General features: G+C 38.8%; 1 protein-coding gene across 2 annotated transcripts; it reads right to left on the bottom strand.

Annotated features, from left to right (window-relative positions):
• Window positions 1–104: 104 nt before the first annotated feature.
• On the bottom strand, window positions 105–23,418 carry mtmr1b (myotubularin related protein 1b). 2 transcript variants are annotated; one of them, XM_058415130.1, is made up of 16 exons: window positions 23,127–23,418; window positions 22,822–22,927; window positions 20,972–21,028; window positions 17,777–17,852; window positions 15,622–15,716; window positions 14,992–15,099; window positions 14,791–14,892; window positions 14,254–14,337; window positions 11,894–12,043; window positions 10,268–10,456; window positions 9,329–9,514; window positions 8,843–9,049; window positions 7,614–7,706; window positions 1,772–1,885; window positions 1,060–1,236; window positions 105–903 (listed from the first exon to the last, which is right to left on the bottom strand). In XM_058415130.1, exons 1-16 carry the CDS (start codon window positions 23,249–23,251, stop codon window positions 754–756), a joined length of 2,019 nt encoding a protein of 672 aa, XP_058271113.1. In that variant the 5' UTR covers window positions 23,252–23,418; the 3' UTR covers window positions 105–753. The 2 variants fall into 2 exon arrangements, with proteins under 2 accessions (XP_058271113.1, XP_058271114.1); XM_058415131.1 differs by lacking the exon at window positions 20,972–21,028 and having other exon boundaries at window positions 23,127–23,417.

Here is a 23,418-nt window from a genome sequence, read left to right as displayed (position 1 = left end):
GGTGGATGAATTATCTCGAAGTGCTCACTAACACAGATTTAGACAGATTTGTGAACAATATTTGAGAGAAATAGGCCTTTTGTGTACATAGAAAAAGTCTTAGATCTTTGAGTTCAGCTCATGAAAAATGGGGGCAAAAACAAGTGTTGTGTTTATAATTTTGTTCAGTGTAGTTACTTTTAATACTAAAATTTTTAATTTAATGATAAAAGTTAGTCATACACTGTCTTTAACCATTATGTGACAATGAGCAACTTCAAATTTATTTAATGAATTAAAAGTTTTGTGACAATAACCATTTTTAAAAAATCTACACAGTTAAAATTGAAGTTAGTTCCTCTTATCTCTTACATAATAAACAGTTGTTCCCTTATCAGTCTCTTTTCTTTCTCTTTAAATAGAAAACATAGCTTGTCATATCACTGTAAAGAGGTCCTCTGTCTTTTCATCTGTCTGACTCTCCCATGGTAGAAAATGTATAGATACAGTTTTTCCTTTGACCATTAAATAAATGTTTATGAAAATTATTTAAAAAATCCAATTTTTGTGACACCATACAAGTTTTTCCTATAGAAATGGTAATGTATTAGAATGAGTGTGTTGATCCTGTGAGCTGCCCTGCAGCTGGTACTACTGTCAGCCACCAGAGCCGCTAGAACATTAATTAACACTTCCTCACTAAGCAATATCAAGCACTGGCAGCACTGTGGTATAAAAAGAATTACTGCAGAGTCAGTCATGTCTCTGTATGCATCAGACAGTGGTTTGCATAGCTGTTCCCCCAAGCTCTGAAGATGAGGAGAGTGATGGAGATGAAGAGGCTTCTCTCTGAAGGTCCTTCACTCTTCTCTGCAGCTCTGTCTTGATAACTAGCAGTTCTTTCAGATGTTGGTGAATAGGCACCTAACAAAAAGAGCAATTTTTACACTGTTTTAGAACACATCATTTAAAGTAAAAAATGGTAAACATTTAATTTTTTTTATCTTTCTTTTAAGTGTGGGTATTTTAAAACAGTGTAACCAGGCCTATTCTGTGAAACCTTTGCTATACTGTTCCCACCTGAGGCATCATGCGAGGGTTCCAGCGTACATAGTAGCTCAACCAGAGCTCCAGGTGCCTTAGACTGGCCATCGGGTACAAAACATGATGTTCATAATTTAGATAGAGTGGGTTGGTGAAGTCTTCAGCCTGACCATTTATGTATGACCACAGTGATACTGTCTTAGTAAACATCCCCTGGAGAAAGACAAAAATGCACATCTTTTCATAAAGATATTCTATAAACCAAAAGATTGTGGACACCTGACCACAACCATGGAAGCTCACAATTGTCTAAAAAGTCTTTATATGCTCTAGTATTAAGTGTTCCTTTCACAGGCACTAGGGAACCCAAACATGTCCATCATGATGCCTCTATATATTCAATGAGGTCCATAAAGACATGGTTTCCATGGTTGGTGTGGAAGAGCTTGAGTGTCATCAGGATGAACTGGAACGCTGACTGGACCACCAGGTCTTGTTGTCTGACATAAGTAGGCAAAGCTTAAAATTTCCTAAAGAGTATCTTTTGTTATGGTTATTCTTGTAATACTCTAAAACCCCACATTATAGCACCACCTCTACCAGCAATGTAAATAAATTATTCTTTTATTGCAGAAAACTTATGATCTTAATTTGGTGTCAACTACATTTATTTTAAGAACAGGACACAAAGTGTGTTCTAAAATATCTAATATATTTACTCTAATAAAATGATGATTGTGTTTCTTGCCTTTGAGTTTCGCTCCTGCTCACTGTTGTAGAGGAAGGTCCCAAACAGGCAGCTGTAGAGATGATCTAATACGGTAATGAGGAACAGCTCATTGAACTCAAATGCTGAGGGAAACTGAGGAATGTGAGCAAAATAAACAATAAAACACAATCAATCAAGGTGACAAATTCATGTGTTTAGGCACAAATTTCATTCTGCCTACAGTACTGTAGTACGTCTCAACTGACCTCAGTTCCACAGGTGCTTAAAAACCTGATGTTTTATTATTATTATTATTATTAGTAGTAGTAGTAGTAGTAGTAGTAGTATATAAGTATTGGTAGAAGCAGTAGTATCAAATTTAAAGATTTAAAGACTACACAATTATAATTTTGACACTGATAAATAAAAACACTGCATTTAAGGAGGGTATACTTATTCCCCATGACTGTATTTATGCCAAAACAACAACACAAGGGCAATAATATTGTCTGATTATGATGAGTCACATTGGGTCACATAACATTGGTATAACAATTACAACCATAAAAGCTGAGGTCATAAATTTACATTATTCAAAGTAATTGTGTTAAATAAAAAGTAACCAGGGATGGCCGTCGTCCTTCCAGTTTAGCACTGAAATGTTCTTATCAAGGCATATGTAGTATGTGATTCATTAGCTGCATTCATTAGCAAGTTGTTTATCCAATGCTTTGGTTATAATGTAAAAACAAAAGCTTAATTGAGCCAGGGTGGAAAATACAATTCTGTAGTACTTGTGTACTTAGACTGGGCTTCCGCTGTTTGGGACTCAGACCCGCAGGTTAAAACGCCATTCACTTATTTCACCTGACAAATTAGAGAGGTGTTTGAATACCCTGCAGAGGGACAGGATGTGTCTGTCCAACTTCTGGAGCTATGCCAAGGATCCGATACCGCCGCTGACTATGCTATAAAATTTCGCACCCTTGCTGCTCAATCCGGCTGGAATGCCACTGCTTTAGGGGCTGTCTTTTGGGAAGGCCTCAACCCTGCTCTCGAGGCTGAGATGGCCTGCCGGGAGACGAAGACCACTCTCTCCCAGTACATTTCTACGGCCATCCGATTGGACAATCTCCGCCAGCAGCATCATGCTAACACCCACACACTCTCCTTAGCTCCTCGTCACAAAGAGACACAACCACCCAGAGAGGAGTACACTGAACCCATGCAACTTGGACGTTTTCGTGTATCTGAGAAGGAGCGCCAGCGTCGCATCCAAATGCGGCTTTGCTTCTACTGTGGTCAATCTGGACACCAGATCCATAGGTGCCCTGAGCGGCCAACCACGCCTCAGGTGGGTGAGAATCCACTACTCTTTTGCTTTTCCCTGCCTGTTATGTCACGCTCTGCTCATAAGAGTTTATCTGTCTGAGCATTAATAGATTCTGGAGCGGCAGTTAACCTTATCGATAGCAAGCTGGTAGAGGAATTATGCCTTTCCACTCTCCTGTGTGTCCCACCTCTTCAAATCACTGCCATCAACAGTCAGCCCATTGGAGAGGTTTTCTCACACACCAAACCGAACTGCTGGAGTTACAAGTGTGATTATTTCATCACGAAAACCTGGCATCACCTCTTCCCCTGCTAATCCCATTATACGACTACACGACCCTCATATATCCTGGAAACGGGGTGAACTAATAAGCTGGTCCTCTCAATGCCAGGACTTGTGCTTCTCCCACGCCATTTCTTGTCCCTGTTTAACCACGTCAGTCGAAAGCCCTGAGACCTCAGTTCCTGCCACATATCCAAGTGAGTATGAGGATTTGAAAGAAGTTTTTTTGTAAAGAAAGGGCAGCAGGTCTCCTGCCACACTGCCCATGGGATTGTGCTATAAATCTATTACCGGACACCATGCCACCCAAAAGCCGGATTTACCTGCTAGCACTACCTTAAATGAAAGCTATGGATGAATACATTGAAGTTCTCAACCGCTTGTTACGCAATCACCTGTATGTGAAACCTGAGAAGTGCGAGTTTCATCAGTCTACTATTACGTTCCTGGGGTATGTGATTTCATCAAAGGGAGTAGAAATGGACCAAAATAAATTGCACGGCATCAGTAAGTGGCCTGAGCCAAACACCATTATAGAACTACAATGGTTTCTGGGGTTCGCCAACTTTCATCGCAGGTTTATTTGCAACTATAGCACCATTGCTGGTCCGCTGACATTGTTACTGAGGGATAAACCCAAAAGGTTGATATGGACAGACATGGCCTGTAACGCCTTGTCTAAGTTGAAGGAAAGTTTCACTACTGCTCCTATTCTTCGACATCCCGACCCGGAACTTCTCTTTGTGGTAGAGGTGGATGCATCTAACAGTGGTATAGGTGCTGTGCTGTCTCAACGTCATGGGGACCCTGGTAAACTTCATCCATGTGCCTTCTACTTCCGAAAGTTAAGTTCTGCTGAAATCAACTATGATGTGGGAAATAAGGAATTATTATCCATCAAAGCGGCAATAGAGGAGTGGCGACACTGGCATGAGGGGGCATGCTACTCACTGACCACCGCAATTTGGAATGCCTCCGTAATGCCAAGCGTCTGAATCCTCAACAGGCTCGATGGGCCATGTTCTTTACCAGGTTCCAGTTCTCAGTTACCTACCGCCCTGGTTCCAAGAACGGCAAAGCAGATGCTTTATCCCGACAGTTTGAAACCATGCATCCTCCTTCTCACCCTGACAACATTCTTCCACACACTGCCATTCTAGCTCCAGTCCAGTGGAACTTGATTGAAGAGATTCAGCAGGCGTACGTTGAGGAACCTCCACCCACAAACTGCCCACCGAATCTTCTTTATGTGCCAGCCACATTACACCCACGGGTCACACAATGGGTTCACGACTCTCTCAGTTCAGGGCACCTGGGCATCCATAGAACCGCCTGGCTACTACTACAAAGGTTTTGGTGGCCCTCACTAAGACAGGATGCAGAAAGGTTTGTCAAGTCTGTCTGTCACGGCTAGATCAAGTTCTGAACACAGGAGGGAGCCCTCTCCCGAGTTTTGAGCACATTTCCGGCCGGCCGACCGGATATATAAGCAGAGCGCTCATTGTGTTATTTGCGAAGTATTGTTCCTAGCCGACGTACCAAGCCTTAGTCTCATGCATACATTGTGGATTACTGTGTTTTTGTCTCTCTCATTTTGCCTTTTTTGCCTAGCGTATATTGGACTAGTTTGCTGATTTCTTGTTTTCCAGTTTTTGACTTTCACCTGTTTTTTGACTCTGCCCTTTGCCCGCTGTTGTTTAATAAATCTGCAGATGGAGTCTACTACTTCCGCCTCCGACATTACTTCATCACAACTTGGGATACTGTAAAAAAATATCTTCATGTTTGTGCCCACTCCCAAAGCATATCCAACAACACTAACTAGCATGGCAGTACAGGCATGGTGTTTATATTATTTAAGGCATCTGCTTAAGTGTCTAATTTTAGTACTTAAATTTAATTTTAGAACTTAAGCTTTAGTACTTAATATTTTATCTACTTAAAATATTCGGGGTAACAATCCTGAATTTTCATTAAACATGTATTATTTATTTCTCACAGCTTTCAGATTAAACTGCACTGTGTAGAAGGACACAACACAGACCACGTTACAAAACATACTTCTGCAATTAATACAGCACGAGAGAGGATGAATTTCCTCGTTTTGCATCTACCATCTCTACATTCCACTAGAGGCCAGCAGCCTGCAGACTGATTGAGACTTGCAGCTTTTCAGACTTTAACTAAGTTAATATTACTGATGTGTGTCGTATTACAGAAAATGAAAGAGAAATACAAATTCTTACTGAATACTTTATTATTCAACACCTGAACACCTGTGCATGCATGTCAGCCAATGTGTAAGCAGTGAAATGAATGAAATCATGTAGATACAGGTCAAGAGCTTTAGCTATGTTCACACAAATCATCAGATTAGAGGAGAAAATATGATCACAATGATTTTGAAGTGCCAGATGGGCTGGTCTGAGTATTTCAGAGCTGCTGACTTTGTCACACAACGGTCTCTAGAGGTTACACATCCTGTGAGCAGTTAACTCCTTGTTGCCTAGATTCATTTACAATTATATGTGCACCAACTGGCATTGGCAAGATACATACACCACCTCGGCTGTATTCAGACAATCGTCTACAAAGGGTTAAAGGAGAATGACCTGAATGATTCGAGCTGATAGGAAAGTTACAGTATGCAGCCGTAACTGGTGAGTGCACATGATAATAGAGCCAGATACACTATATTGCCAAAAGTATTTGCTCACCTGCCTTGACTCGCATATGAACTTAAGTGACATCCCATTCCTAATCCATAGGGTTCAATATGACGTTGGTCCACCCTTTGCAGCTATAACAGCTTCAACTCTTCTGGGAAGGCTGTCCACAAGGTTTAGGAGTGTGTTTATGGGAATTTTTGACCATTCTTCCAGAAGCGCATTTGTGAGGTCACACACTGATGTTGGACGAGAAGGCCTGGCTCTCAGTCTCCGCTCTAATTCATCCCAAAGGTGTTCTATCGGGGTGAGGTCAGGACTCTGTGCAGGCCAGTCAAGTTCATCCACACCAGACTCTGTCATCCATGTCTTTATGGACCTTGCTTTGTGCACTGGTGCACAGTCATGTTGGAAGAGGAAGGGGCCAGCTCCAAACTGTTCCCACAAAGTTGGGAGCATGGAATTGTCCAAAATGTCTTGGTATGCTGAAGCATTCAGAGTTCCTTTCACTGGAACTAAGGGGCCAAGCCCAGCTCCTGAAAAACAACCCCACACCATAATCCCCCCTCCACCAAACTTTACACTTGGCACAATGCAGTCAGACAAGTACCGTTCTCCTGGCAACCGCCAAACCCAGACTCGTCCATCAGATTGCCAGATGGAGAAGCGCGATTCGTCACTCCAGAGAACGCGTCTCCACTGCTCTAGAGTCCAGTGGCGGCGTGCTTTACACCACTGCATCCGATGCTTTGCATTGCACTTGGTGATGTATGGCTTGGATGCAGCTGCTCGCCCATGGAAACCCATTCTATGAAGCTCTCTGCGCACTGTTCTTGAGCTAATCTGAAGGCCACATGAAGTTTGGAGGTCTGTAGCGATTGACTCTGCAGAAAGTTGGTGACCTCTTCGCACTATGCGCCTCAGCACCCGCTGACCCCGCTCCGTCAGTTTACTTGGCCTACCACTTCGTGGCTGAGTTGCTGTCGTTCCCAAACACTTCCACGTTCTTATAATACAGCTGACAGTTGACTGTGGAATATTTAGGAGCGAGGAAATTTCACGACTGGATTTGTTGCACAGGTGGCATCCTATCACAGTTCCACGCTGGAATTCACTGAGCTCCTGAGAGCGACCCATTCTTTCACAAATGTTTGTAAAAACAGTCTGCATGCCTAGGTGCTTGATTTTATACACCTGTGGCCATGGAAGTGATTGGAACACCTGATTCTGATTATTTGGATGGGTGAGCGAATACTTTTGGCAATATAGTGTATGTTATAGCTGCCCAGAGTTACAGAAGCATAACAGAAGTTTTAAGGATGATACTGAGGTTTTTCCACATGTCGTGAATAATTCTTAAACCTCCAGCTGAAACATTATGAACAGCAAGGCTGCAAATTTTATTAAAAACATGGACATGTTTCTTAGACTGGTGTCCTCTATAAAGGGTCTAATTCTTTATGCTTAGCGTCTGTTAAAACTAATAAATCCCTTCGGAAGGTGGAAATAGATGAAGGCATTGCAAACACACTTTTGGATTGTGCACTTAAGAAGGTTTATAAATAGTTCATTTGAGCTAGTTCAGGGTTCTTAAACTCACCTGTCTAGTCATTTGCCAAACACAGTCTATGAACTGCAAAAACAGAGGAGAACGCTCAGAGTTGGCGTGATTCTCATCACCATGTCCTACACGCTGAGGAGAGACAAACACACCATTAGTGTATAGAAAAGTATTCAGACCCTTTAATCAATAATTTTGTAGAAGCCCTTTTGGCAGCACTTGCAGCTATAAGCTTTCTTGAATATGTTCTTCTAAGATTTACACACCTGGATTTGGGTTTCCAAGTCTGGGCTATAAATGAACCCTGAAAGACATTCCAGGACTCCACTGATGTTTTGGCTGTATGCTTAGGGTCAACTATCAACCCTGTGTGATATTGTATGTGCTCTGTAGGAGTTTTTTTTCTCTTTTTTTCATGTATTTGCCTGCATTCATTTATCCCTAAATTGTTACCAGTCTCCCTGTCTCTACCAATGAGAAGCACCCCCACAGCATGATGCCACCAACACCATGTTTCACCAAACAGTGTTTCCCAAAAGGCTGGGTATATTAGAAGTAGAGTAGAGAAGCAGTAGAGTGAGTGGAGATCCAAAAATGCAAAAATTGGTCACCAAATATACTTTGGCGACTGTTATTATACCTGGGCAGACCCAGTAAAGTCTATATGGTGGGAAACACTAGATGGTATTAGCCAGGTGATGTGCAGTGCCTATTTTTCGCCAGACATAAGGCTCAATCTCATCAGAGAATCTTTTGCCAAATGTTGCATGATCCATAGACAGTCCTTGGGATGCATTTCTTTTCTTGACAATGCGGTGTAGCTTGTGTGCCCTTAAAGACCTTTGCTTTTGTTTGTTTACATTAATCTCATAATGATAAATAGAAAAAATGTCTACATTCAAGATATCTACTTCATTGATAAGGTATAATTTTTGTAATAATTTTTAATAACTTCTATAAATGTATACTTTATATTATTTTGTATTTTATCGTACCTGCTGCTTTTTTAAATAAAAAAAGTTATGTATTTTGCACAAATAAACCTTGTGCTACTTTAGATACAGAGATGATCATACTTCAAATAAATTGCTGATGTGCCTAATGATGACCAAGATCTAAAAAAGACCAATTAGCATGGGGTAGCAACATTTGATTGCAGTTTTATCAAGTAAGGGTTACTTTGATGTGATACAGTTAGAGACATCTTTACACTAAATTCAAATTCAAACAACCAAATCAAGTTTGATAAGAAGGTGATTTCAACTCACCGAGGTGAAACGGTGTCCTAAGCTGAGCCACTCCTTCTCCAGCAGCACCTGGAAGCCCCTCAGTGAGCGGTAATAGGAATCTAGCATCAGCATGGCCAGAGAAGTGAGCTGTGCTGTGCGGTCCCAGCCGTCACTGCAGTGCACCACCACTGAACTCTTGCCCGACTCGATTCTATCAGCTATCCGCACTGCACCAGCTAGCAACAGCTATTCACATGGGATATTTAAATATTATTTTTTTAATTAAATGTAGCATAATGAAGTCCAATATTATATTATATTATATGTGACCGCACATTGGTAAAGGTGTTATCACTACATGTTTTGAACCCTGGTGAAAGGAGAAGACCACTCTGGCAGTTTAAGGAAGCAGAACAAATTCATATAGTGCCTCTGTCCTGAGCTGATGTCTGTGGTCAGGACAAAAACAAGTACACAAGACAACCAGTTACAAATTAATTAATTCTGTTAATTCTAAACCCTCACCCTGATGTACTCCAGCCAATGTGTGGAATCCACAGAGGAGAACCACCGCTGCTCATCGATGGCAGGATACACCACCTCCTTCAGTTTGCGCAAGGACTCTCTTATGACGTGCATGTTGGGAATCTCCAGGAAGTTCAATTCTACGTTGGGATAGAAACTCTCATTCTCATAGCCACCATCTTTGGCCTATAAGAAAAATAGCACTGTGTTTGTGGATTTTGAACACTCCTGTGGTCATTTTTTGTACTCCAATGTTTAATAAGAACAGCTGTTACTAGAACAAATGCTCAGAAGGGGAAAGAATTCACTCTGCATTTTTTTAAATCCACATATGATCCAGTCTTCTTTTAAAGACCAAAAACACGAGCTGAGCGTTAAAGTATCCAGAAAGCTTCACACTACTTTAATTCACTGCCTCACTGGAAGCCAATCCCTTATTGCCACATTAGGCTTACATGTGAGGCAGAAAAAAGACCCACAATCTGGTATCACTGCTCTGAGAAAGTAAACACAACAAAGCAGTGGAGAAAATTATGCAGAAAGAAATTTTACCCAGCTGAAAACAAGCTATCTACAGCTGCATTAAGCTAGTTATTCCTAAAAATCACTAGGAATAAGTCTAGCCCTTCGACACCCTCCTTCCCTAAATTCTGGTTACACAAGGAAATGTGTCAACATATGGAATTAAATCATGTTTCTCAAGCCACATTTTTTTAACCACTGAAAATATGATAGAGTAAATAAATACTGAAATAATTCTGTTATAGCTATGGTTTTAAATGATCGCTTATCAAAATAAAGTATAGAAGATTATTGTCTTAACACAGAAAATGAATTGAATTAATGTCATTTTCTACTTTCACACAAGTCTGTCTCAACACAGGTTTTAACCAGTTAAGATAAATCAATAAATCATTTACAACAACTGGCTCTGCTTACTTTGTTTGTGATAGCCACGCTGCTCTGACGGGCATCAAAGATGCAGAGTTTGTGTGATTGGGCATTGGCATCAAGGATAGTCTGGAGGTATCGTTCATCTTCTTTACAGCGACGGTCTAAAGGGCCCACCTGAGGCTGACCACAACGCACTATGGCTGCCTGACTCTCTGGATGGATCCATGAGAGTACCTGAGCATAAAAAGATAATTATTGTGAATACAATGTTTCTGTAAATGCTGTTTATACAACAAAATGACTCTGCAGCGTTCTGAGGAAACTCTAGAGACTGTTGTGTGTTAAATTCCCAGGAGACCCTGCCAAGTCACAGAGAACACTTTTTTTATTCTGATGTTTGATGTGAACATTAACTGAAGCTCCTGACCTGTATCTGTATTGATTTTTTTTTTTTGCATTGTGTTGCTGCCACATGATTGGCTGATTAGCTAACTGTATGAATGTGCAGGTATACAAGTGTTATACAGATATACAGGCAGAATGTGTAAGTGTAAAGGTGTTCCATTATATGACATGCATTGTGCAAGCCACAGACTTACTGAAACTGCACAGTTAAAGATTGGGAGGAAAATAATTACTCAGTGTACACTCAGTGTTTATTTTATAAAAATTTACTTTAATAAACTGAATGTATACATGTTTTTCAATCTTCAGTTGCCAAGTTTCAGTGAGCCCGTGGCTAATGTAGGCTCAGTTTCCTATTCTTGGCTCACAAAAGGCTTGTGGGCTTAAAGCTGTTGTTCTGCTCTGTCTGCTTGTACCAGTCTGACCATTCTCCCAAAAAAAAAAAGTATTTCTGCCCACAGAGCAGCTGCTCCCTGAATTTTTTCTACACTGTTCTGTGTAAAATGTAGAGCCCATGAGTGAAAATCATAGTGAAGATTGTGAAATACTCAAACCAGCCTGCCTGGCATAAACATCCATGCCAAAAATCACAATTTCTACACTCTGATGTTTGATGTGAGCATCAGTTGAACTGTTGGCATATCATTTCAGGCATTCTGCTGCTATAATATGAGTGGCTGATTAAAGAATCGCATGAATAAGTAGTAGCACAGGTATAAAGTTTCAGTTATGGGTATATGAAAGTAAACTGCTGCATGTCATATGCCTGTGATCTGTAAATAAGGGACTAGAGGGCAGCAGCTGAGGCCGATTTATCATTTGCACTCGGGTCACTGTTCATTTTAATGTCACATGCAAACAAAATGCAAATTCCTTCATCCATGATTCAGTGTAATCAAATCTACAGTTGTTTGTGTTACTGTGCTAGTGTGGTTTACACATGTATTATGTTTTACATATATAGTTTTCTTTTTTCCAAATTGTCTTTGTAAACATGAAATAAAAAAGTAAATCTTTTACTAAATGTGGTACTGCTGCTTCGCTATGTCTTTGTTCTAACTTCAGTGTTGGTACATCATATATCATGAAAACATCATACACTATGATCTAAAATTTTTGCCATATTACCCATCTCTAATGAACCTATGTCATGTACAAAAATTATGGTAAATATAGTGACGTTAAAATATACAGCCACAATGATGTTACATAAAAAAAAGTCTGAGCTAAAGAACAGAAATTACGGCTCTGGCTGATTGGACTTACAGGAAAGCGACGTTTGGCTCTGAAGGCAGCGACTCTCCTGAGCTCGTCCTCATTGATGCTGGATGGCAAAACAAGCAGGGCTGGGTATGTCTCGCACACCTCGTAATTGCTGTTGATCTTACTGATAAACCAGCTCTCATTGGGCAGACCCTGTATACAGCAAACAAACACACTGGACCATGAAGTGATGGTCTGAACACTGACCAACTTAGTAATTTAAAGTAAATACAGATTTTAGGTGCTGTTCATGTTTATCTGGTCCAATGCTATAGGTGTTGTAAGAAACTACAGACTGCCTCAACCCAGATTCCACTCCACAGTACACATCTGAAAGAACTCATTCCCAAAAAGGCTTACATATCACATAGAAATATGTTTAATTCAAACCAGTTTATCTATTTGGTATTTTTACATTGGCTTAAAGCAGCCTTACCAAACATTTAGAACACTTAATCCAATCAATTATTAGTATGGGAGCGGCAGCAAGACATCAAGAACCGTCACCATCTGCTCCACTGCTATAGGTGTCATAAACCTCATTTTTTTAAAAAATTAACCTAATTAACCATTAACCTAATTTTTAAAAAAAATAAAAATTTAATTCATTCTTAAGGTGAAAATTAGTATTGCGATACAAATTGTCCCTCAAGAAATAATGTGAAGTCAGAGAATCCGTTCCAGCCACCCAAAATATCACCAATATTACCAATTTCCCAGGGTCAAGGGCACTGGCGGCTGGTGCTTGAAAAATGTTTTTGGGGGGCGCAAACAAACTTTTGCAGCACTTTAAATAGCCATTTATCAGGTGATTATGCATCATTACTGCTAAGATAAAATATTGAAAATGTTACTGGTAAAGTCAACTGTTAAAGCATGCAATAAATCTACTATGAATCAGGGAATTTAAGTTCAATGTGGGTTTATTATAAGTAATGAAGGCAATCATTAAAAAACACACACACACAGCCTAATCACAGGCCTCCTTTTTTCTTGTTTGCCAATTTCTCAATGACCTTCTGGTTAAAGTCAGTCATCTCAGGCACCAGTCTCTTTTCCATTGACAACATGGCCAATGCAATTCAATAAGAAGTGCTGGGAAAGCACAGAGTGGAAGCTTGATTGTGGTTACTTGACTGCTGCTGAATTTGCAAATTGGGTCGATCTGCTCCAAGCCGCTTAATTCTTTCCTTTCTTCATCTGAATTCCTTGTAAAAGAGTATTTTTGTAAATATATAACCAAATTTTCTTTCATGTCAAGATTTTTTGCTTGCTTCCACATCAATCATACCACCAAGCTTGGGCTAAAAATCGAACAGACCACCCATGCCATCAGTCAACAAACAAACACGCAAAAATTCCCAAAAATTTTGAATGCATGCCAAAGGCAATGTTGGTATTGTGGGTTGACTCTTTTAAAACAGCTTCTTTTAAAATCGGCTACTGGAAGTATGCACAATTTAGCCAGTGTTCGGTTCGGTTCATTTGCATGTACAACTAAAAACACAATTCCTCCACAACTTACTGGCAGAGGCATAGTAAGAAAACCAAAAAAATGGGAAACTGACAGCTAATATTACTGATATATTTGGAATCCTGCAAGAATTTCTTTAAGAAAAACTCAAAAGATGAAAGACTTAAAAGCAAGCCTTAGCAAGCAAGTTATTTACAGAATGCTATTAGATGCCTAATAGAAAGTGAGGATAACAGTGAGTTTTACAGGAATCCCATGCAACACAGATGCATCATTTAGTGAACAAGTACTATCTTTAAATGATCCATATACAGTAAGAACACATAATTAAATTAAGAATAAGAATTAATTTCATAATTAAAAAAAGCAAGCTGTACATGTGTGTTCAGTACTAGATTCTTTGCTGCAGCTGCATGTTTTTTATATAACTGGGCAATATTCTACGAGCTACTAATACTATATTTACACATTTTATTAATAGTCCATGTCATTGTTCAGAGTCAATGTCTCAATTAGGTCCTACCCTCCCATCGTCTGGTAATTCAAATCCTTGATGAAAGTGCTAAAGGCTCTTATTTTATTTTTTGCATGTCGAAGTGATTAATATTCGTCTGTTCTCCTGCTACAGTACAGCTTGGATGTTTTTACTTGGAATACAAATTTCTTTTTTCTCTGTAAATAATTAACTTTATTATAATTAACATATTCTGTTTAAATTACTATACAATCCACTAACGATACTGGCCCAGTGAAGGGTACAAACCCTCACCCACTTTACCCTTAAAAAATAAAATAAAATCACCTGAAGCTGTGTATGTGTTCACATAAAAATACTGTTAAAACACCACCTCTGTCACTGAATCTTTCTGGGTTGTTCACATGCTTTTACCTGTCTCTTGTATTCAGCTATAGGATCATAAACCTTCCATCCATCTTCTGGAAACTTCTCCAGGTATTTAAATGCAAAGAGAGGCTGCAGACCAAGAAAGCACAAGTTACAACAAAAACTTTCATTTACTATACATTTTTCAGAACACTGCAGCTACAGTTACTAAAGAGAAATTAATCATGGAAAGCAAGCACAATTCTGTAAAACAGATTAGTGGAATGTTGCTTATTTCTTGGCTAAATATGACATGTTCATATACTTGATATACCTGTTGGTTGAAAGTCTGGAAATTGGTCAGTTTTAGCCTAAATTTAAACCAAAATAATGAGAAACTAGTAACTAGTAACTATCCTGATAAAGCCTGGTGCTGAAATATAGTCAACAAATACTGTACAATAACACAAATGAGTTATAAAACAAAGTAATTTGTTTGTTAGTCTTCCAGCAACCTTATAACATAGTATAAAAGCTCTTAGGAAAACAATGGTAAACCATACTCAATAATTAATAAATAAAAAAACAGCCTGTGGACCTTACCAAGTCATGGGAGAGAGGGAATGCATACTTGGACAACGTCTCAAAGATTTCCAACTTGCTCTGTACCTGCTTTTTATAGGCAAATCTTAGGTTCCTCAAGTCCTTGAAATGAACATAAACAGGGAATTTAGAGACAGTTCACTTTAAATGAATGTGTTTACATGTATACAAGTAGAGGTGTGAAGTGGGATTCTCTCTTACTTTGCAGACTATCTCTAGACCTTGAGTGTTCTCTCCATGGCTTTGCACCCCGATAACCTCCAAGCGGCTGATAGCTCCCAGGTTTACATCCAGTACAAAAGGAGGATTCTAGCAGAAGTAAAATCTGATTTATTTTTCCAGGCGTGTTACACATAAGAGAAGTAATCTCTAGAGATGAGTGTGGATAATACAAACTAACAGAAAAGCAGACCACACAGGACCATAAACAAGCATGCAGACAGAAAACAATGAGGGAATATATGCAGATAATTATATAGCTATGGTACAGGTAGGAGCTCTAAACCAAGACAGTGGATCAAAATAGTATCTCTACTCCAATCATGTGAACAGTCCATATCACATTAAACCATATTTTATTTCAGATAAAAAAAATATTGTTAATAAGCCAGATATTCTGGCTAAGACGAATTTAAGGGCAGACAAATTTCACTGTTCTTTAGTTGAAAATTACATTTTTTTAAATGAATAATACACATCAATCTAACCGAGCACAAAAAAAAGCCAACAAGCTGAACACAAAAAAGGTTAGTTGATTTCAGGTTGTCTTTAAACATGTTTGCATTTTTTTTTAAAGAAAGCTGATGTTTAAGAGTAGGAAGACTGTCTTACTCGAGCGAGACTCTTGAAGTAAAGCTTGTAGTCGGTGATGGTCAATGTGCCACTCACAGCTCCAGAGAAAGGACAGATGTACATAACATTTTTTTCTGTGAAGAGAGTGTGTGTTTATTATATAGTACAGATAAGAGGAAATGTCTGCAAAGGGTGCTTAAATCTGCCCGATGCATCCTCGGCACCCAACTACAAGACACTGAGTCCTTTCACTACAAGTAGATGTCTGCGGAGAGCACACAAAATCATCAAGGACTCCTCCCACCCTAGTCACAACCCCCTTCCATCCAGGAAGAGATACAGGACCATCTGCACCAGAACCAGCAGGTTCAGGGCCAGTTTTTCCCCACAACCATAAATCTACTGAACTCTACACTACACTGCTAGGACACTCATCACTCACTAACATTTCACTGCCTCCAACCACCTTGCAGTTCTGCTCCACCCTGTACATTCTGCTACATCTTCTCCGTATAATATAATAAGAAAGATAAAAAGTCTTTATAGTCATTGTAGTGATACAACAAAATTTGGTTAGTAGCTCTCAGAAACCAGCAGCAAAAGGGAGGGTAAATGTACATTATAACAATATAAAATAATAAAATAAAAATATAAAATAATGATAAAAAGAATATACATAATAAATGTACATCATTGTTAATTAATAGATTACCCTAGTTTATCAATCCATGTATGTATAAATTAACATTTACGTTATTTACTGTCCAGTGTCACACAAATGAGGATGGGTTCCCCTCTGAGCCTGGTTCCTCTCAATGTTTCTTTCTCCTATCATCTCAGGGAGTTTTTCCTCCCCACCATTGCCTCAGGCTTGCTCATTAGAGATAAATGTTACTAAACTTTAAGCTTTATAATTTTTTCTCGGTTTCTATACTCCAGTAAAGCTGCTTTGAGACAATGTCCATTGTTAAATGTGCTATACAAATAAACCGATCTCTCTTTTACAATAACGTGTTTCAAGATTTCTGTACCTATAGTCAGATTATTTGGTCACATTTATTTAAAAAGCTAAGACACTAAGGGTGATACAGCACACCGCCGCTAGATGGCGCAGTTCCAAGGAAGAAATAAATGTATTTGGAAACGCAGCATTTTGCAGTTTGTAATTGTTTAAAGCCACTTCAAGATTTCAGTCTTTATATAGTTCATAACACTGTCTTAATGGATATCATACTGATGACAAATGTCAAAATGTGTATCTCAGATGTATTTCACAGCGTTTGTCATTTTTCACTTATACTTAAGGTGGTGCTTTAACATCATTTGTTCATAACATCATCAACAACATCAAGTGAAAACGTCTCGGAATAAAAATGACATTACATGTTTTAGGAGTCATCAATATTCCATGGCTGTTTTATGTGGATTACACATTTCAGTTCCACAAAACCTACAATATGATGTCTGGACACTCTGTATGGGTCAATTTGTAAGCTTTTTCTCTGGACTCATTAAGGTAAATTTCTTTCCTCAGTTAAGCCCTGAACAAAGCCTCATACTGAAGCAATCTAAACTCGCATGTCACAGAGGCACAAGGTTCCACTGGCATCTGGACAATGTCAACCCCATCATACCCCCAGCCTGGATATGTGGATACATGTAAACATGAACACAACATGGAATGATCCTTCAACTTCAGTGAAATATAGCGGTTTAAGAACAAAATGTGACTTCTAACATCTGTGTCTATTATAGTGGGGTCCCTAATACCATTCACATATAAGCATTCTGGACTTTTCCCATTTGAGAATGATGGAGAATAGTGGTGACGTCTGAGCAGAGAACCAGATAGAGGTCAAGTTTGTCTCCATGTTTCTCAAACATTCCTGTGACTTGGAATAATATCTCTGGATATATTAAAGCCTAAACAATGAGAAATTTTTTAATGGGAAATTATTAGATTTTTCAGGGACTGTGATGTTACAATTCAGACAAAATACTTTGGGTCACAAGCAACAAATTAAAAAATGAATCAACAAGATTTGAGACCAAGGAAATTTTTGCGACCAAGGTAAAAAAAAAAACAATAACTTCATTTATGGACCTTACTATAACTGTTGATGAAAAGACATGATATTTGAAGCATTTTGTTATTCAGTTTTATCATTACCATCAGACTGCAACATTACCTTACCAATAGCTTTGATGGTCTCTCCAGGCACACGTGGAGCCTCCTCCAGCATTGCTTGCTTATTGCCTTCTCTCAGTGCCTAACAAAGAAACACACATCATTAGCCTAAATACACACATAATCACACCGTCACATGAGTCAAATTCTTTTTTTATTCACACATACAGTGACCACACACTTGTAGTACGAGTTAAATGCCACAGAAAAAGAAGGATAAGGGAACCACAGACAAGTCATTCATGCAAAAAGGCAAGAGCAATTAGTAAACTATGGGAGAGAGTGTGAAACATACAGAGGCAATTGCAGTATAGTTGTAATATGACAATGCAACACATATGGACTGAGGAAACTGCTACTTGTTAAAGCTCAAAAGCAAAAAAACGTATGGCTGATGAAAGCAGTGGATCCACAAGAATACTGCACAACCTTTCCCTTGGCAGCTATTTTCCATACAGAGTAACACACAGGCCCTGCCCAATGTCTGGAGGGCAAAATAAACAAGAAAAGAAGCCTATAATTTTGCCTGTAAAAGGCTGTCAAAGCCAGAGCTGTTTAAAGACAAGACTCCTTTTAAGTTTTGGGGAAAAATCAATCTGTACAATTTAAATGGTCTGAATGGAATTTTGTTGAAAACAACACAAAAAAGAGAAAATACAAAAGCAGTCTTCTGGACACCAAGGACAAGATGTTTATTAAATGTATTAAATCTACCTACCTGCTTATACTGTCTTGCTAAAAGTTTACAATGTTTTGCAGTCTAGGTCAAATGTTTGCATTCTTTATTATTTCTGAAAAATTAAATGCACCACTATTGTATAATTAATACAAAAGAAAGAAGATCATGAAAAATGAAACTTGGGCACAACATTAAAACGACAATACAATTCTAATGTATAAACAAAAATATTTTGTAAGGAATGACATTATTATACACCAAGACTAAGGGGTGGGGGTATTACAGAGAGCATGCAGAGACACAAAATGGAGGAGGCTACACCAGCAAAGGATTTATATATAGGATTTTGGAGCCTAGAGAATAATGATGCACTATCAGACAAGGATCCATACCTCAGTAATGATATAATTTTTGACCCATCTTAACACACAATATCTGATGATTTTTGTCATCTGCCCTAAAAAGGGAACATTCTAAATGTCTTGTTATGAATATTGTTTCTTTACCATTTTGATTCTCCTCGAATGACAACACTCTTTGTCTCAAAGGGCTGAAGAGAATGCAGTCTTTCAATTCACTGTACAGCTGTGTGTCAAAGGGCAAAACTGGATGCTGTCACTACCAAGAACAAAATAGTGCCTTGTTATTAACAAGCCTCTGGCTATTTTCATCAAGCTAACAGACAGAGTGGAGTGACCAGGCTCATCAGCATTATTCAGCTGTTACATGAGATTTACCCTCATACACAGTATGGAATGTTAGGTATACCAAAGCTTGCTGGTTTGGTGGCAGTGGTACCTCAAGTGGTTTAGGCTCTGGGTTGATGATCGGAAGGTCATGGTTCAACCCCAGGACTGCCAAGCTGCCACTCTTGATTAAGACCTTTAACCTCTCAGCTCTAGGTATGCTGCATCTTGGCTGCACTGTGACCCCTACTTCCAAAGCTGGATATGTGAAGAAAGAATTTCACTGTGCTGTAATACAGTGCTGCTTGAAAGTTTGTGAACCCCTTGAGTTGTTCAGAGTGTTCTGTTGTTTTACCTTGATTTTCTTATTTTATCATCACCTGCTTTTTATAAATTAAATGTCAAGATGTATGTTGATCAATTGCATATGTTTGTTTAGAGGGAATTTAGCGAGTAGCCAAAAAACTACGAAAAGATTGAATTATTCTATGTGCAAAAGTAAGTGAAGCCTTTTATTTAGTAGCTTGTGGCACCTCCTTTTGCAGGCATTACTTCAACCAAACATCTGTAACCACTGACCAGTCTCTCACATCTGTCTTTGGGGATTTTTGCCCACTCCTTCTTGCAGAAGTTGAGAGAGGTTGGAAAGACATCTGGCATGTACCGCCCACTTCAGGTCTAGCCACAACATTTCAATTGGATTGAGATCCGGACCCTGACTAGGTCAATCAAGAGTGAGAAACTTCTTTCTAAATAAGAAAATCAAGGTAAAACAACAGAAAAGTCTGAAAAGCTCAAGGGGTTCACAAACTTTCAAGCAGCACTGTATATATGTAAAGGCTTCTTCTTCTTCTTTTGATGCATGAGTAGAGTGAAGGCAACCAGCTCGGCCAATATTCGCATCAACCATCAGTATCGGGGAAAAATGATGAGTGATTTTGACCATGGCATGATTGCTGGTGCCAGAAAGTTGGACTATTCCTGTAATTGCTGATCTTCTGGGTTTTTATGCAGAACAGTCAGTAGTGTATACTCAGAATGGTGTGGTAAAGTGAAAATATCCAATGAGGCAGCAGTTCTGTGAGACTAACTCAAATAACCACTCTACAATTGTGATGAGCAGAAAAGCATTTTAGAATGCACAACACCCTGAAACCTGCGGCAGATGAGCTTGTTGGGTTCCACTTCCACTTCCACAAAGCTGAGGCTTCAAAATAACACTGGTTCTTCAGTGGTTTTCTGAGTCACCCAATCTGAATCCAAAAGAAGGCTTGTTGGGATGTGGTAAAATGGGATTTACTGTATGAAAGGTACATTTGAAAAATCTGCAGGAATTGAGTGATGTAATGATGTCAACGTGTACCACTGGAGCAACAAGTTGATTTTACCAGTTATGAAATCTTATAAAACTCCATGAAGGTATACCTAAAAGAACATTTATTTAAAAAAACATAAATGTTGAAGGTCACATTTGTTCTTTATTGTTCACTGATCTTTATAGGATGTTTAATTTTTAGAACTTTTCATTTAATTATTTTCCCTTAACAGAACTTCCTAAGACCATGCAACCATGCTGTATAATGCCACTGTTATATGCTGTGCCTATATTATTATGTCTATTCATCGTGATTTTTTAATTCAAACATCCGTCCATCTCTCTCTCTCTCTCTCCACTCAATCTGCCTCTGTAGTGCCCAGGTGTCCACAGTTTAATTCTGTTAATACCATAACACCATATATTACACCAAACGTTTATGTCTGAGGGGCACAGGGTACAACAAACAGACAAACACACAGACACATACACACTGACACACACACACACACACGACTTGCCAAGCAGACGTCTTTATGCTGAGCATCACTGTCCAAGAGAATTCCACCATCATAATCCTATATCAGAAAACGGCAAGAAAACGGACAAAAAAAAAGAAAAGAAAGATGAACAGAGGAAGAGAAAAAAGAAGAGAGGAGTTACAGAGACCAGTCCTCACTGCAGTGTCAGTGCTGAGAACAATTCACAGAGTTTCGCAAGAATTGCCATCTTACAGTCTAAGAACAGATTGAGGAACAGGACATGAAATGTCACAAGAGATTTTATAGCCAAGACTGGGAAGTACTCGAGTTTTAGTACTATACAAAACAAAAAAAGTATAATTTCAGCTTATTGCTCTTCCTGTGATCTATTCCATCACAATAAAACCCATTCCATCATAATAAAACCCATTTTCAATGTTTTTTTTTGCTCACACACATGAACCACAAAGATAAACTTTCAGGGCATAAAGAGTTGTAGATGGAAAACATGTTTAGATTCCATGCAAAAAGGTTAAATACTGAGAGATGAAGTTTAGTCCCTGTAAATTCTAGAGATAATGTGATATTCAGTCCAAATGGCATTCTCATGCAAAGTAAAAAAAAATCTTAATACAGGTCAGAAAATGATCAACAGATGTACACTTAAAGTGACATCAACTTTAAATCACCATTATCTCTATGTCTGGAGTTCTACTCACTAACTCCAATGATATTTAAGGATGTAGTACCGCTTTAAATACAAATCATTCTTTTCTTGTAACTTACCATTAATAGCAAGTTGCGGGTGGACCTTGGACTGCTTACGTTGAGGGGAACATTAGGTCTTACTCCATAGAAACGTTCACATGAATACATTAACAGCTGCTGGGGAGTACTGGCAGCATTTTAGTAACTTTTCAGGGTGAAAGAGTTCACGAGTGAGGCAATCCTTGCTATATCTGAAATAAGCTTTTACTAATCTTAAAAGGATATGGATTAATTGCATATGCTTTTAAGGTTTTGAGGTAGCATTCAGGCTTCAGTGCATCGTCTTTCACAACAGGGTTTAAATATATATTACTTCTGTTTCCTGCACCCTCTTTCTACCTAAATATCTATTTCCATATTTTGATCTTTCATTCCAACTTCTCCTGTCCATCTATCACACCATGTGATAAATGAATCCATGTGTTTCATCCTGAGATTCATCCATGTGTTTTCAGATATAATTTTTTATTATTATTATTATTATTATTATTATTATTATTATTATTATATTATTATTATTGTTTTGGTTGTCTAGTTTGCATTCTTATAAGATTTTAACCACAAACATGCACACTTGGAGTCAAATCCATGTAATCAGTTCATTGCCTTCACCACCCACTTTCTGTGTTGTTTCTTGTTTCTAGGTGCTTATGTAAGACTTTTGAATTTTTTGAGTCATGGATCATTACTGGGAGGAGCAGGCATATATACACTTGTATAACTGGATAAAGTGCATCTCAGTCATGGTTTGAGGCGTAAAGTGGTTTCAGTAATGTGATTTAAATGTATTTTGGGTACATTTACACCTGCATTTTGAGGTGATGGTATTTTAGTTGCAAGTGTAAACAGGGTTTATGCTGCAATTTCTCTTTTCGTCTCTGTTTTTCCTACTGTCTACTTTAATATTAATGTATTTCTGATAAAAAACATATTTAGTACCTATGATTAATATTATTTAGAAAATCTAACACACCTAACCTTTTAGAGAATTTAAAACTGCAAAATGAAAAGCAAACTGCACACTGCAGCAGTAGATGGACTGATATTTTAGTAGTGCTGGACATCCAGCATGTCACAACCATGTGTTTGTTGATGGAGGTGTATGTGACTGTCCATCTCACCTTATAGTCTCGAGACATAGCCTCTGATGTGATGGCTCCAGGATTTTGACTTGACATTGTGGCTGCAAATAGCTGTTTGCACCATTCAACATGAGCACCTGTAGGACTGCAACACAATTAAAAGGCAAATAAATAAATGTACATGAAGACAAGACGTGTGTTGTTTCCATACAAGTTAATTCAGTAAAAACTCCAGTGACACCAGCACGAGAGTTCATCTCTACACACACTCCGTGACACTGAAAGAGGTTAACTGGTTTAAATAAGAACATTATTTATTTCTTAAGAAATTAAAAGGTACTCACCTGTCTAAAGTCTCCGTGCTGGAGCCGGTACTGCATGAATTCCGGAGGTTTCTGCTCGAGTTGGTGTGAGCCGCCGCCGCCGCGTCTGTGTCGTTGTGTCCAGAATTCAAGGGGTTCGTGTCCATACCTCTTTCCCAGAGTTTCTACATGCGTTTCTAATTCTACTTTCTAAGCGTTTCGCTGCTATATTCACCACTTTTTCGGACCGACATTACACATGTGCCTTCGCTCTCCAAAGAGCTGGAAGTCCATTCCTAAAGTGTCGGTTCTCCGATTTCAGGAATCGGTAATG

This window comes from Hemibagrus wyckioides, linkage group LG18, assembly GCF_019097595.1.
Source record: "Hemibagrus wyckioides isolate EC202008001 linkage group LG18, SWU_Hwy_1.0, whole genome shotgun sequence".
In the NCBI taxonomy this organism is placed as follows: domain Eukaryota; kingdom Metazoa; phylum Chordata; class Actinopteri; order Siluriformes; family Bagridae; genus Hemibagrus; species Hemibagrus wyckioides.
The sequence above is the reverse complement of the archived record's forward strand: the minus strand, read 5'-3'. Positions and strand labels throughout refer to the sequence as shown.

Bases quoted from the DNA above. Each gene is read 5' to 3' on its own strand.
- mtmr1b (XM_058415130.1), bottom strand. From the start codon at position 23,251: ATGGACACGAACCCCTTGAATTCTGGACACAACGACACAGACGCGGCG. The intron at 15,717-17,776 runs GTAAGGTAATGT...CTCTCTTCACAG, and splicing joins AGAGACCATCAAAGCTATTG to AAAAAAATGTTATGTACATC. The intron at 9,515-10,267 runs GTAAGCAGAGCC...TTTTTCTTATAG, and splicing joins GCGTGGCTATCACAAACAAA to GCCAAAGATGGTGGCTATGA.